The sequence below is a fragment of the Zalophus californianus genome, chromosome 7, assembly GCF_009762305.2.
Source record: "Zalophus californianus isolate mZalCal1 chromosome 7, mZalCal1.pri.v2, whole genome shotgun sequence".
NCBI lineage: Eukaryota > Metazoa > Chordata > Mammalia > Carnivora > Otariidae > Zalophus > Zalophus californianus.
Window position 1 is genome coordinate 12,482,568 of NC_045601.1, and position 15,840 is coordinate 12,498,407.

At 46.0% G+C, this 15,840-nt stretch overlaps 1 protein-coding gene across 1 annotated transcript in view; it reads right to left on the minus strand.

Moving 5' to 3' along the window:
• TIAM2 (TIAM Rac1 associated GEF 2) overlaps positions 1-15,840 on the minus strand; it is a 191,229-nt gene that overhangs the window by 96,931 nt on the left and 78,458 nt on the right. The window contains exons 5-7 of the mRNA XM_035728554.1: positions 14,931-15,097; positions 12,699-13,841; positions 6,501-6,936 (exon numbers count right to left, since the gene is read on the minus strand). Coding sequence (XP_035584447.1) covers positions 6,501-6,936; positions 12,699-13,835 — 1,573 coding nt within the window. The 5' untranslated portion in view covers positions 13,836-13,841; positions 14,931-15,097. The remainder of the gene's footprint in view (positions 1-6,500; positions 6,937-12,698; positions 13,842-14,930; positions 15,098-15,840) is intronic.

A 15,840-nucleotide genomic window follows, 5' to 3' on the forward strand; every position in this document is an offset into this window, starting at 1 on the left:
AAGAAGGAAGGGAGGGAGGGAGGGAGGGAGATGAAACCGCCAAACATGTAATACAAAAGGAAATTCTGGTATCCGAGGTATGCCTCGTTGTATTAGCATAACTTAGGGGAAAAGGAGAGGTTTTTGTAAACATGATATCACAGTAGTAACAATACCAAGCATTTATTGTTGCTTACTCTGTGAGAAACTCTTCTAAGTTCTTCAATGGCTCATTCAGGCCCCACAGCAGCCCCAGAAGGCAGGTGTGGTTATTAACCCCATTTGACAGATGAGAAACTGTGCAGGTCCCACAGCTGGACTGTGACCAAGCAGGGACTTGAACCCAGGCAATGGCCCCAGAGCCCTCCTTCTCAACAACACTGCATTATTTAAGAGATCTGAATGCAGGAAGAAAACCCATGTTCGTTAAATAAGGGAGCTTCTATACTTACAACTTGTGGTAACAAGAAAATGAGTTTACCTGCAGAACTTTGCCATTTATGAAAAAGTACCCAGTTAATTCTCCAAATGCCACATAAGATAACCTAATACTGGGGGCGCCTGGGTGGCTCAGTTGGTTAAGTGGCTGCCTTTGGCTCAGGTCATGATCCTGGAGTCCCAGGATCGAGTTCCGCATCGGGCTCCCTGCTCAGCAGGGAATCTGCTTCTCCCTTTGACCCTGCCCCCTCTCATGTGCTCTCTTTCTCTCTCTCTCTCAAATAAATAAATAAAATCTTTAAAAAAAAAGATAATCTAATACTGGTGTATTCTTTTATCTCACAATAAGAGGAAATAACACTACAAATTTTAGATGAAGAGGGGAAAATGAAAGTAAATATCCCTCAATTTACAATAGGATGCTATACGACCCAGCAATTGCACTACTGGGTATTTACCCCAAAGATACAAATTTAGTGATCTGAAGGGGTACATGCACCCCAGTGTTTACAGCAGCAATGCCCACAATAGCCAAACCATGGAAAGAGCCAAGATGTCCATCAACAGATGAATGGATAAAGAAGATGTGGCGTGTGTGTGTGTGTGTATATATATATAATGGAATATATGTGTGTGTGTATATACATACATATATATATATATATATAAAATAGAATATTATGCAGCCATCAAAAAAAAAACCCGAAATCTTGCCATTTGCAACGATGTGGATGGAACTAGAGGGTATTATGCTAAGCGAAATAAGTCAAACAGAGAAAGACACGTATCATGTGATCTCACTGATATGAGGAATTGTTAATCTCAGGAAACAAACTGAGGGTTGCTGAGGTGGTGGGGGGTGGGAGGGATGGGGAGGCTGGGTGATGGACATTGGGGAGGGTGTGTGCTATGGTATGTGCTATCACACTGTGAATTGTGTAAGACTGATGAATCACAGACCTGTACCTCTGAAATAAATAATACATTATATGTTTAAAAAAAACAAAGAGGAAGCAAAAGATAGTAGGAAGGGAAAAATGAAGGGGGGGGAATCGGAGGGGGAGACGAACCATGAAAGACTATGGACTCTGAGAAACAAACTGAGGGTTCTAGAGGGGAGCGGGGAGGGGGGATGGGTGAGCCCGGTGCTGGGTATTAAGGAGGGCGCGTACTGCGTGGAGCACTGGGTGTTACATGCAAACAATGAATCACGGAACACTACATCTAAATAAACACATAAATACATAAATAAATAAGGATGCTAAAAATGCTTGCAAATACATAGCTTTCCCCCAATAAGCTAATGAATTACTGTAGATAGAAGTTATGAAGGATCTACTTTGATAATTAGATAGGAGTGCCTTCTAATTATTAGACGCAGTTCTTAAGCAAATTCTAAAATGCTCACAAGTATGTTCTCCTGTTGAAAAACCTTCAACCAATCACCACTTCTGAGCACCTCTCACGTGCCGATCCCTGGCATCCAAATACGGCCGATAAGGCCACCATCCCCCTGCTTTGCACAGCCTCTTATGCTGATGGTAAAGAAGCATCAGCTGCTCTCAGCAGCACTGCGAATGAATGAGGTCCACGGCATGACTGTTTTCCCCTCTGAGTTAAGGAGTCCTCACTCATAAAAGACTAATGTTTAAAAAAAAAAAAAAAAAAAAACTATTTCAGGCTACCCAGTCTCACTTCCTCCTTCAAAAACCCATCTTAATCCGGACAGATAAGTTCAGACCCTGGAATCCAGCGCAGCACAGAAGCCAGGAGAACAAGATGCTGGCAGGTAGCTCTGTCCTCAGAAACAGCATCACCAAGGACAGCACTTTCTGGAACCCTCGGCTGTATTTAATGATCTCAAGAAGCACTAGCAACCCTTCTTCCTGCAAACAAAAGGCACCCACACTAAGGCTAAGAGAGGCTTCCAGAAGAAGGGAAAGGAGCAGGAGGTCTCCAGCCAGGGCTGCTCCTGCAGGGCTGAGCCAGTCCCTTTTTGCAGGCACTGATGCACTTAGAAACAATGTCCCCAAATCCTTCCATCAGGAAAGGCCTGTCTGACTGCTGCTGAGTACGCAATCTGCCATGACCTGGGGACCCAAGGGCCAGGGTCAAGGTGACAGACCCACGCCAGTTCTGCCCAGTCCAAATTCTTTCCGATGGGTGAACATTCACTTCCCAGCATCCCTACCATTGTACGCCCAGCGGCTGTGGTTTGAGTCATGACATCTAGAGGAAATGAACACAACCTTGGGCAGATGCCAACATGCCGCCAACCCAAACGCCCCATCTACCGTGGCAGCGTGAAACCAAAACAGGACATGTCGTGTTAGACCCAGGCCAGGATGTAAAACCGTATGTGCAATTTTATTGCTATCGAATTTAAAGAACAGGAAATCAGTTGTAAATCTGTAACATCAAAGTTAACCTCATCTGTGTCTCCAATGCTGGGGCGATAAGGCTGATGGAAAGGGGTGCACCCCTGTCCGTGGCGTCTCCTGCCCCCATGCCCCCCACCCAGGGCTGCAGCCACCAGCCCTGCCCGGTCCCCACCAGGACCCAGTGTTGGCCTGGAGGGCTGCCAGTGGAAGTTCTTCTTGCCACGGTAGCAGAAAGAGAAAACAGACTGCAACAGCAGAAGTACGAGAACAGATGAGATAACAGTAGAAATATCACCAGTGGAAAAAGAGAATTAGTCTTGTCTTCCCTCAAATCCACCTTTTCCTTGACACCCTCCCAAGCCACACTCATCACACCATCCCTAGCTGCCCTACCGCAGGGCAGAACCACCAGCATCCCCAAACTACTGCAGGAACCCCTCTCCTGACTCACCGGAAAAGACATATGGAAAGCAGAATTACCTTTGTTAAAAATATGTGACATAGGGGCGCCTGGGTGGCTCAGTTGGTTAAGCGACTGCCTTCGGCTCAGGTCATGATCCTGGAGTCCCGGGATCAAGTCCCGCATCAGGCTCCCTGCTCAGCGGGGAGTTTGCTTCTCCCTCTGACCCTCTTCCCTCTCATGCTCTCTATCTCTCATTCTCTCTCTCTCAAATAAATAAATAAAATCTTTAAAAAAAAAAAAATATGTGACATCCTCCAAGCCCTAAAAAAACATTTATGCCCTTAGCACACTATACATTCAACACAGGTATACAACCAGACGGCGTACTTACAGCTGCTCTCACCAGAACACCATAGATAAATACTTAAAGAATTTAAAATTCTGCTTAAACATACATGCTTGTATATATATACATATATATACATGTGTGTGTGTAACTAAGATGAAACCAAATAGTTAAGTCCAAACATTGCAACTTGGATTCTAAGCCAAGAAAGTTGAACTCAACCTAATGAATTCCCAGAGGAAAGAGGTATAGAAAGCCACATGGAAAAGGTTATGCTGGAAAAAAACATCTTTATCGCATGACTTTGCTTGGCTGCAGAGGAAAGGAAGGAATGTGTGCTTGATAACATTTACACTTACAAAGCACCCTTTCTCCGTGGGTCTCCGTTTTATGAGCAAGCGCCAAGTCAGCAGGGCACAGGCAAGAGCGCAGACCCTGGAACTGCCAGACCACTCAGGACCATCCCTGCCTCGGGAGTCAGCAGCAGGAGTCCCCGCGGTAGCCTCCAGGATGGAAAACCCAAGCCTGGAGGTGGGCTCTTCCAACTCTAAGGGAAACCTGCCTGAATCTCCTCCCCCAGGAAGCCTCCCACCATCTCGCTCTGCACAGATGTCTTCAGGAGCAGGGAAATCAGGAAGATAGCATCCTTTCACTTGCTCATGGCTCTGGTCACTGCTGTACTTTTAATTCAGAATCAACTTGCCTCCCAACTATTAGTGCCATCCTAACCCCTGGGGAACCAGAATTCAGCGCCCCTTCCACAAGACTGTTGTTCACTGCCACCTCACTCCTTGTCTTCTCCAAGCTAAATGTTCCTAAATGCACACCATATAGCATGGCTCTAAACCCTCCTGCTGTCCTATGGCCCCAATTCTTATGCCCCAACATGGAGACACAAACACAAACCATCACCAAGCCTCCCCCACCAGAAGGCTGGGGGGGGGGGCGGGGTTCAGAGCCATTAAAACAGGCAGGGAATGACTTCCCAAAGCATCCATTTTAACAAACAAATTTTACATTAAAAAAATAAATACAATAAAAAAATAAACCAGATACACATCACATATGGAGTCAAGTACATCTCTTTCAAACAACATGCCAGAAGGAGACAGCTTCAGACTGTGATTCATAATCAATCCCAGATGCTCGCTCTCCTGAGAAGACGTTTTCACTCCCCTCCCCAGTCAGAGATACTTCAGGTCGACCTATTCGAGAATCCCCACCTTGCTGGCTAACAGGGCTCCTGCACTATGGTGCCCCCAAAAGATAGAAATGGCCAGCTCCACCCCGGGCAGAGGGAGGAGAGGATGCTGGGGCCATAGAACCCGGGACAGCTGGAATGAGGTGGCCAAAGATCACATTCACTCTTTTAAATCCCACTTACTTTTATCTTGACTTCGTCACATTGGAAACGCATCCAAGGAATGGCCTACAGCTCAACCCCCCAGATCTTCTTGTAATGCTCGGCAGCCCATCTCCCTATCTCGTACTTGGATGGTTATTTGATTATTAAACCTAAGCATAACTTATCCCTTCAAATTGTATCTTGCTAGATTCGACCCCTTATTCCAACTCTCCAAATCTCGCCCGTCATTCGGTGTAAGAACCTGCCTCCCCAGGATGCCCAAACGAGAGGCAAGCTCTTGGGCATTCCTCAGCCACAATGTATCACAAGCTGGAAAAGAGGACTAGGTCTTGGGTTTTATAAACCCTCCAGTTTGCTAGGGAAAGGTGTCACTTAAAAACAAAATGCTTTCCAAAGTGCATCTTTCTCAGACAGGCTTCTGGGTTATTATGAAATGGCACCAGCTCCCCAAGGCTGGGGTGGGGGCATCTCACCATTTCTACCTGGGGGGGGGGGGGGGCAAAAAAAAGCAAGGAAGGAGCCCTGTAGGAGGGCTCCAGGCCTTTCACACATACTGTCTGCAGATAGGATTCCCATTTCTGCTTTCCCCCAGGATAGGGAAGGCTGTCTCCCAATCATGAGGCTCGGCTTTGAACACCACACTCCGTTCCTCTGAGTCCCAAGATGATTGTGCAGACGTGCCAGAGGCTGTGGGGCTACTCTTCCTGCTTGCATCTGTGTAAACTATCTTTACATCTGTATAAATCCACACTGTACTGGCTTAGAGCCCCGCTCCTCCTCAGGACATTTAGATCCCTTCCAATCTATACATCCGCAAAGAGCAAGGCAATTGTAATTTTTAAATGGCAATGCCTACGAGAAACTTTCATCATCTTTACAAAACAAATCCTTACTCCTATTTCCTTTACATTAAAAAAAAAAAGGCATTTGTTTGTGATGATAACAATTAGACTTTCTTAGTTTACAAAGGTCAGAGGACACAAATCAGATAATCCCGATGTTCTTTGTTGTACAAGCTGAGAAGGGTACTTGTGAGGAACAGGATACTCAGGATCTACATTTGGTTACTTACTTGGAATATTTTTATCTCCAGATGCAGAAAAAGTATTAAAGAATGGTACGGAAATACCTATAAAATGATAAGCTATAACTATTAAATTCAATCACTATGTATTAGAATGAATACTATTAATGAATATTACCTAAGCCATATTATCCAGGTTTGAGAAAGTATCTGTAGCAAAGCATGCTGGGAGATTTTGTACCAAATCCCTTCACTGTTTTAAAGATTTATTTACTTATTTATTTGACAGAGAGAGAGCACAAGCAGGGGGAGTGGCAGGCAGAGGGAGAGGGCGAAGCAGACTCCCCGCTCAGCAGGGAGCCCGATGCGGGGCTCGATCCCAGGACCCCGGGATCATGACCTGAGCCGAAGGCAGTCACTTAACCGACTGAGCCACCCAGGCGCCCCTCAAATCCCTTCACACACTGACACAAATTAACCCCGGACTGACTGGCGCCTCCTAGGAGAGGGGCCAGCTGGAAAAAATGATTCCAGTGGCCCCCTTCAGTCAACAACGCACTGACCTTTCAGTGTTACCCAGTACTGTTTCCACTTCCTCCGGGCCACCAATTCGAGCTTCCTTTCCTTCTGCAAAGTGACAAGGGGTTTGAAGAACAGCCATCCAGCTTTTCGGACCACCCCCTGCTCCTTCTCGAAGAGCAGATCAAGTTGCTCCAAAGAGCTGAGGGACCCGCTGCTGGAGTCCGCGGTTTCTGTGGACGTTTCTACATTCTCTGTGTTGGTCCTGCTCATTTCTAGCTCCCGCATGAAATTCTCGTAAATGTTCTGTTGGAGGGGATCACTGCCAATTGCATGAGCGGATTCGCTTCTCTGGGACAGGATCTGAGCTGAGCCCCCAGACCAAGGTGAAGGAGACACCTGGAAGGGCCCCTGCGCATCCACATTCAGTCCATCTGAGCGGCTGTCAAAGTAGTCACTGCCTTCCTTGGACCTCGGTTCCTGTGAGCAATGCAGATGACCACCCATCAGAGGTTACGTACATCCAAAGCATCCCTTCCCCAACCCTGCAAATGTATCGTACTGTTGGTTGCTAATGCTGCTGCCGAAAAGCAAGATTCTTTTAACAAAAATGCATCTTCAATCATCAAGTCACCAAACCAGAAAGAACTGGAGAAAGAGTGTTGCCCAACCCAATCTACAGCCAGTGGAGTCAATGCTTAAAGATATGAACAAAATACTCCTGACTATCAGGAAATCAACTAGCATATTTATAACACATCAGTGAAGATTTCTAGGCTGACATTGCTAACTGTGAGTCAGGGTCTTCCTGTAAGGAATCCATGCTCTTACAGTCTGTCTTCCTCCTGGATCCTTTTAAAGCCTAAGGTAGAAAATCTCTAGTTACAGGGTCAAGGCGGGTAGGGAATAGGAACTAGGGTGCTGTTAGGTGTTGTTATGCAAACTTCTCTTCCTCTACCCAAAACAGTCAGTCCCTAGCTTTTCCCCACCTCCACCCATATCAAGACTTGAGGATCTCTAGCATCTTATTTTCCTTCTTCACAGAGTAAAAACCATGCACCTGGGATTCTTCATCTACAAAAAGTATTTGCTAGTAACTGCTGTTTTTCATAAATACTATTTTTTTTTAATTTGGGAATTTCTTCCGTAAAAAGAATATATTCATTCACTCACATCCTTTCATTTGAACATCTATTTTATTCTAGGCATTGGGGATACCAAAGACATGATTCTTAACTTCAACGTGTACTACAACATAAAATCAGGCAGAGGCAGCGCTAAATAAAATTAATATTTTATAATAATGGCTGCGCCCTATGAAACTACAATGCACTGACAGCGGCCATGCAGAAAGCTGGAAACGTGGACTGTGTCCTCATTTAGAGAAGGCTAGTTATTTGAGAAGAATAACTTTCAGACAGGCCATTCACTGGTAAACATCAGTAACTACATTTTCCAGCAGGTGAGCCTAATTTAAGACTCAAAAGACACTAACATTCCAAATTTAGAGCTTAGACTAAGGTAAGTCTGCAGAGCAGTGCTAAGCACACACATCCACTCAGCCGCTAGTAGGCTTTCCATTATATTGCCTTACCCATTAAAATAAAAATGAGGGGAAACTGAGTCAAGGACCACCGACCAAAGGCCTTATTCTGAATATTCCACTGTGTGGAGGGGTTTTCCTTCCAGACATTCCATCCAGAAATCCGGTAGCAAGTATTTGCTATCTTTTGTAGGAAAATCATCACCTGGAGAGTGCTTCCAAATACCCAGGGGCTATAAACAACAGGGGCTATAGCCCCAAGCACAGCTATTACTAACAAAAATATTATTTTCCACTTGCGTTTACACTATGTCCCTAGTCATATTTATTTATCCACAGATGCTTATGCAAGAACAGAGCAAATAAGCCAGCTGTGGTGAGTCACTTAGAGAAGAAACTTTCAAAATAGTGTAAGATTTTTTTAATTGTCACTTTGTTGCTCTTCAAAAACTCCTAAGAGGTGAAGGAATACTTCTCATTTAGCTAGCATTAACATCATTTCAGCTATGAATATGACTCTGACTCACAGCCCCCAAACACTGGGATGCCTCGGATACGCAGCACAAGCTGTAATGGGGTGTTTCAAAACAAGCCAAACTACCAGAGAAAAGACGCTCAGGTGCCAAACTTAAATGTGACCTATAAACATTCTTGACAGTGTTTCTCATAACAGAGTCTTCCAGTTGTAGTTCTAGCACTGACTTTTAAATGTTCCACCATAGCAAAGCATGACAAATTTTCCTCCGCAAGAAATGGGAAAATATTGCATTTTAGCATTTATAACTGAGTCTTAGACATGACCTTTCCCAGTTTCTAACACATTTCTAAAGCTTTCTATGGAGAATCCTAATAGCCAGTGACTGATTTTCAGGCTAACAGGAATGAGGGAATGGACGTCCATCCCTAAATCAGCTCAGCTGGATTTCCCGACCACCATGCTATGGGAGTGAAACCAAGGAGCTGTGTTATACGTGTACACAAAGCAGTCTGATTTCCGTTTCTCTGCATGCAACTGGATAATCCTAAGCAAGGATAATCTGACTTCATGACCAGGACACTAGAGCAAAGAGGAGAGAGAGGGTCTCAAGAGAGTTCAGTCACTCTTGGGAGCTAAAAGAAAACTCCTGATCATCATCATTCCTCACTTTCTGGGTAAATGTATCAAATTCACACCTTGACATTCTTCACATGCCTTTTTCCTTCAACCCACAGTAGAGACCACCAGCTCTCTCTGTGACCACGCAACCCTCAAAGAGCCGTGAGGTCTAAAATTAAGAGGGCCCAAAGGCCAGGGTCTCTGCATCCTGAATGTTCTCTGTCACTGCTGCCCACCAAATATGCCTGGCCCTCTGCCTGGGCCCAGGGCAGGGTCATTCCTTCTCCCTCTCCCTCCCCCTCCTTCTGAGTTAGGTATGACCACGTGACTTGCTCTGGCCAATAAATGTGAACAGAAGTGAAACATGGAAGCTTTAAAAGCCAACACACAATTTTCTTTCTGCTTCTGCTGTCATGGCTTGTGGTGTTCCAGCTGGAACTGCTCTGTGGCCCTGGGGTCCCAGAGAGGAACAATGCAGACCAGAGTGACAGCATGGGAAAGAAATAAACTTTGCTCGTGCTAAACCTCAGAGATCTGAGAGCTTTCTGTTACCTCAGCATAACCCAGCCCACCCTGACTGATAGAACTGAAAGTTCACCCAGGACAGGAACAAGGACTCACAGTACAGCTCCATTAATATGAAGGGTCTATTGGCATCAAACACATACTCCTCTCTAGCACATTCTCTCTCTCTGATTAGTTTGATATTCTTTTTCAGTTGTGTATGTTTTTTCACTAATGTATCTGCTTTTAGGGTCTAACTCACCCAACTGGTTGAAAGCCCTAAGAAGAAAGGGTTGCTCTTTTTACATCACTTCTTAAAAGTCATAACAACTCAATCTACCCATCATGGTAAGGGTTTCTGGATCTTGGCCCTGCCGGCAGACAGAGGTTTATGTGCATGTGAGAGAATATGCATTCATTTGGTGCCAATATTATGATACACTGTCAGAGGGGCGCCTGGGTGGCTCAGCTGGTTAAGCGTCTGCCTTCAGTTCAGGTCATGATCGCAGGGTCCTGGGATCGAGCCCCACGTCGGGCTCCCTGCCCAGCGGGGAGTCTGCTTCTCCCTCTGCCTGCCGCTCCCCCTGTTTGTACTCTCTAAGACAAATAAAATCTTTTAAAAAAAAAATACACTGTCAGGATGCCTGGGTGGCTCAATTGGTTAAATGTCTGCCTTTGGCTCAGGTCACGATCCCAGGGTCCCGGGATCAAGTCCCGCATCAGGCTCCCTGCTCAACGGAGAGCCTGCTTCTCCCTCTCCCTCCGCCTGCCACTCCCCCTGCTTGTGCTCTCTCTCTGACAAATAAATAAATAAAATCTTCTAAAAAATTTAAAAAAAATACACTGTTGGAAATTTTGCTCCATGCACTGACTACATTTTTAAGGATCTAAACCTGATCTTTGCTATAAATCACGAAAGGAAAACAAAACAAACAAAAAAAGACCAAAAAAAGTGGCATACTTGCCAGAAAAATTCATCTTGCTCACCTTTATAGATTATCAATTGTGGGTACACAAGCAAAACTAAAAAGCTGCCTTCATAGGACATTGTTTAAAAACCCAAAGCAGTTTACTTTAACATTCAATAGGCCCAAAGTAATTACCAGTGGCTATCAACAATATCTGGGCCACGTGTCTAATTGCAAAAAGCTCACGTATGAGGTTTAGCAGAAATGACTTTGGCCCTGGCTTCTCCACCAACTAGCCATGAGTCTTCAGGGAGGACCCTCAAATTCCTTAAGCCTTACTTTCTTCATTTTTAAAATGAGGGGGAAGTCCTTTCCAGCTTTCCAGTTCAGATTCTTTGATTATATAACCAGTCTGTTCTTAACTCCACAGGCTTACAAACCATTCAGAGCGAAGTCTCTGGATGATCCAAACTTGAAGGAGGTCACCTCCCATGGGGGCAGTGAGGGCCTGAACGGGACAGAACACAAGTCAATACACAGTGACTACTGGTCTGCCTTTAGCCGAACTGAACCTGAATGAGACTCGGTACAGCAGTGTGTGAGCCAGGCCACAAACGTAGACAGATGAGAAACATCCTCTATGCAAACAAGAGATGTGGAATAACCAGCTCAATGCCAGGATCAATTAGGGACTAAACTAATGTAAAGTAAATGGTTGAGTATAAAGAAGTGAGGGGTAAGGAGTCAGCAAATTACTACATTCGGGGATACGAAGAGTTCCGTGGCAGGATGGTGATCATCTGTTCTTTATCTCTGGGTAAAGGGGTAGCCAAGGGCAACAAAGCACAACACGCGAGGGGTGTTGGTGGTGTACCTCATGCATAAGAAGGAAATAACTAATGGTAAGTTTTATAGATCTGACACAATCTACTCAGGAAAGTCATATTCTTGTTCACCCCTAAAGCGCTATATAATTTTGTAATTACGTATCTATGTAATAACCTATGTAAAGGGAAGGAACCTTCCCTTCCACCCTAAAGTTTACTCACCTGAAGCCTATTATCCATAGGATGGATGAAATGCAGTTTTACTAGAGACAAACTGCCCACTCAAATTCTCTTCAATAATGTGACTTATATTGTGCAAGCTAAAAAAAAAAAAAAAAACAGCTTTCTTCCTTCTACAAATAACTAAAAGCAGAAACAAACAAAACAGAAAAGTCAAAAGCAAAAGAACTAAAAACCTAGCAATTGCCACTAGTTACCTAAAAAGGCAACCTATTACTCTCCTTCCCGGTGACTAAGCCACTTTGTTTCCCCATTACAACTTTATACATCATTATTATGTATAAGTATTATCATCATCACAATTCTTATTTTGTCAGGCATTGTATTTTTGCTATTACATGTTCTTGGGTACAAGATGTTTTCAAAACTGTTTGCTATCCCCACTGGAAGATGGTGAGATTAGATAATTTTTTTTGATGTACCAAAAATGATGACATCACCCAAAGTGATGTCAAGTTCAGGAAGGCGACTCATCCCAAAATAACAACGATCTATCTCCCCTTTTTGTTTAGGCTTCAAGAATGAGCTCTAGCGGGGCGCCTGGGTGGCTCAGTCGGTTAAGTGTCTGCTTTCGGCTCAGGTCATGATCCCAGGGTCCTAGGATCGAGCCCCGCATCGGGATCCTTGCTCAGCGGGGAGCCTGCTTCTCCCTCTCCCACTCCCCCTGCTTGTGTTCCCTCTCTGTGTCTCTCTCTCTGTCAAATAAATAAATAAAATCTTAAAAAAAAAAAACAAAAACAAAAAGAATGAGCTCTAGCAAAATTCTCAGATGACCAATTCATTGAGGAATTCTCTGGAACGCTCTACTTTTTAAGGACAGTCTGGCCACGCCTTTGGACGAGGCCTGCGGCATTCACACCAGAGCACAGGAGGTGAGCTCACACAGAATCAGAGAGCGTGAAGCTGTGGGTTAAGAGTAAAAGTGCACATCTGAAGCAAAAGAGAAAAACCACCACCACCCCCCACTGCGGCAAACAAGAGGCGCCTGGTCTGAGACTAAACTCTTCGCTTTCCTGAGCTCCGTTAGCCTCAGGCCAGCGCTCTGGGGCAGCTTCTGCAACACTCCCATTTTAACAGAGGGGCAGCCCGAGGGAACCTTCCCTTCCACCCTAAGGTTTACTCACCTGGAGCTTCCTTTTCTTTCTGGAGAGGCTCCCCGTCCAGTCGCTGATGCGGCGCATGCGGGCTTTGAGCGTGTCCTTCTTGGAAGCGTCCTCGGTCAAGGCCTTGGACTTGCGGCAGGGGAGGGTGAAGGACGAGTACGGGCCGGGGTCCCTGCGCTCCACCCGGGACGGCACGTCCATGTCCGAGGCGAAGGACACGCGGTGGCTGAGGCTGGCGTGCGCACCCACGAACTCGTCCGACAGCCGCAGGCCCGAGGGCGCCGGGCTGGGGTCGGGGTAGAGCTCCCGGAGCGAGGACAGGGACGAGCTTTGGTTGAACGGCTTTGGGGCCCCGGGCGGCGGGAAGTCGGCGCAGAGGCGGGGGGCGGGCGTGCCGGGCACCGGGAGGGAGCCCTCGGCCTCGCTGGCCTCGCTGGCCTCGCCCGTGGGGCCCCAGGGGGAGTCGTACCAGGACGAATCGGAGCTCAGGGAGCTGCCCTTGCTGGAGCGCGGGCGCGAGTCCGGGGGCGAGTCGGGCCCAGGGCCCAAGGTGGGCGAGTAGCGCAGCAGCCGCACCGGGCCGCCCGCGTCCCCCGGGGGCCCTCCGCCCTGCTGGCCGCCGCTGTGGAACTCGACCCGCAGACAGCCGTCCAGCCTCCCCAGCGTCTTGATGAGCACCCTGGGGCTCTTGCGGTCCTCGTCGCACGGCCTGGCTGCCACGCTCTCGTCCCTCCCGTAGCAGTTGAGGAGGTGTCCATTGCAGTCCCTCGAGGCCACGTGGGCGTCCGGCCGCTCATGGCTGACGTAGTGGAAGCCGTTCCCCGCGGAGAAGGCCGCGCTGCGGCTCTGGAAATCATTTCCTGAGGCGTCAGTCCTGTGCTTGGCGTAGGCACTGCTTTTGGGGACTTTGCATGTGGGTCCGCCCAGTCGGGATGCATAAGGCTGATTGCTCTTAAAGTGAGAAAGGCAGCTTCGGGCCAGGGACCTGGACTTGTAACCCGCTCCGCTGCTTCCGTGACCCCATCCGTGCAGTGACTTGTCATCTTTCGCATGAATGCTGCGTATCTTCAGGGAGCAAGGCTTTTGCTTAGCACCAGGAATAGTATTGCTATGATTTTTAGATCCTTGAAGGGTGTACTGACTCTCGGAGTTCCCCATTTTAACCTAAATTAAGAACAGTAGCATCAGTAAGAAACATGACCTAAGTTAATTCCATTATGACAGAATTGTCTAAAAAACAAAAAAGAAGAAAAAAAAGTTCCACACATTACAAAAGAACCAAGCAACTTTTTTTTTTCCTGTGCCTCACACAACTCAGAAGTAGGGACAAAAGCTACCTACTGAACTGGTTCTCTTCGGGCCATGCAGGTCATCATCCAAATAGACGATACTGCATGCCTGTGTGCTAGTTGCGTTAAACACATAATTTATTGTAGGATATTAATTCAGACACTGAATAGGCATAAAGATCAGCTTAAGGCAGAGACCTCCTTTAGGCTTGGTGCTGAGAGGTTCTGAATGACCCTTGAACAGAAACATGAGGGGAAAGCATCTTCACTCTGGTACTCCGATACGCTGATTCTTCAGTGATCAGAGAGAGTGATTTCCATTATACACAAACTACTAGAAGAGCAAATACCACACCCCAATAGAAGAGACTACTGCCCATTTTTAATAACACGAGTTCAGGTACCACACTCTTTTGGAGCTTGATATATCACATAGAGTAGGAACACCACAAAAGGAGTCCCCCAAAACTAGACTGAGATAAAAACAGGGGCAGGGTAGAGAATAAAAGCTCTCATTTCGGGCAGAAAAACATTTTAATAGAACTAATCTCTAGTGCTTCTCTAAAGCCTTTGAGGGTCCTCATTTGGGAACATGATGAGGAAAAAAGTTGGAAGCTGACTTATCAGAATGTGGATGTCTGAAAAAACTTCAGATTCTATTCATTCTCTGTAAAATCCCAATGTGTTCAATGAGTCTGTTAGTTAAGCCAAACACGCAAATCGAAATTTGAGCCAAACCTTCCCCCTTCATTTTTCACTCTAACCAGTAGGATCACTATTTGAGGCAAGTTAGAGGTCATGTTTCCAGTTCCACTTCAAAATATATTTAGGAGGTTTTTAATTTTACTTCTTTTAGAATGTACAGCCACAAAACAAAAGTCAAATGGATTGACTTTTCTTTGGTGGGAGTTAGCAAACACATTTTAAAACAAAAATAACCAGATCGAACAATTAAACTTATTACCTTGATCACAGTCGTGCCCCTTGAAGTGAACCACAACTCATGTGAGCTGGCTTTACCTGAAGTTCTAGTCTGTGCTCCGAGGGAGATTAACAGTCAGTAGGCTTTACGGGGTCCTAGAACAAGGCAGCATGGTTAACAAGTATGGCAAGTGAGTCCATGAAATGATCCTGAAAAAGAGAAATACCAGAAAACTGTCAAGCGTTTTACACCAAGCTCCCAAAACGGAAAAACAAAGGTTTCGTGTAAGTTCTATGAAGAAACCACCAGTGTCCAGAATCAGTGTCAGGGTAATAAATGAAATGTCTGTGAACTGCTTGATTCATCAGAGGTGTTGGAAGATATAAAGGAAGCTAGAACTGCCCATCCAATCTTGTAAAGGCCATTAACTCAACACACGCTCTGGAGGCAAATGCATGTCTTTGTTTCAGGGGAGGGCAGGTGACGGCGCTGGCATGAGTCACGGCTCATCTGTCACCACCATTAGGAAAAACAACTTGCAGACTCTGCACGCTGACAGGGCGGCAGGAGCATCATCCTGACAGGACAACCGTGCATTGTTCTCTGTCTGACTCAGCAGTAGAAACAAAATGTAGAATCGCAGTGCAACAGTCCTTGGACAAAGTAACTTCCCTTATAGAGGTTGACCCCCTAAAGAAGATTAAAAGTTCCTCTCCAGCATATGTTTGGGCTTCTCTGCACAAGAGGCAGGAGCAGGAGACCCACCTTGGAGGGTGGGATGACAGGCTGGGGGTGCTGCCATCTGGCGGAGTTCACTCCCGAACACAAAGCCTCAATGTTCTCCCCAGACGGAGTGGAGCCGTGGGGGTTCAATTGTGACTGTTTTTTCCCCGTTCAAAAGAAAAAATTATTTGTGTTAAAATACACATCGCGTAAAACTGACCATCTTCAC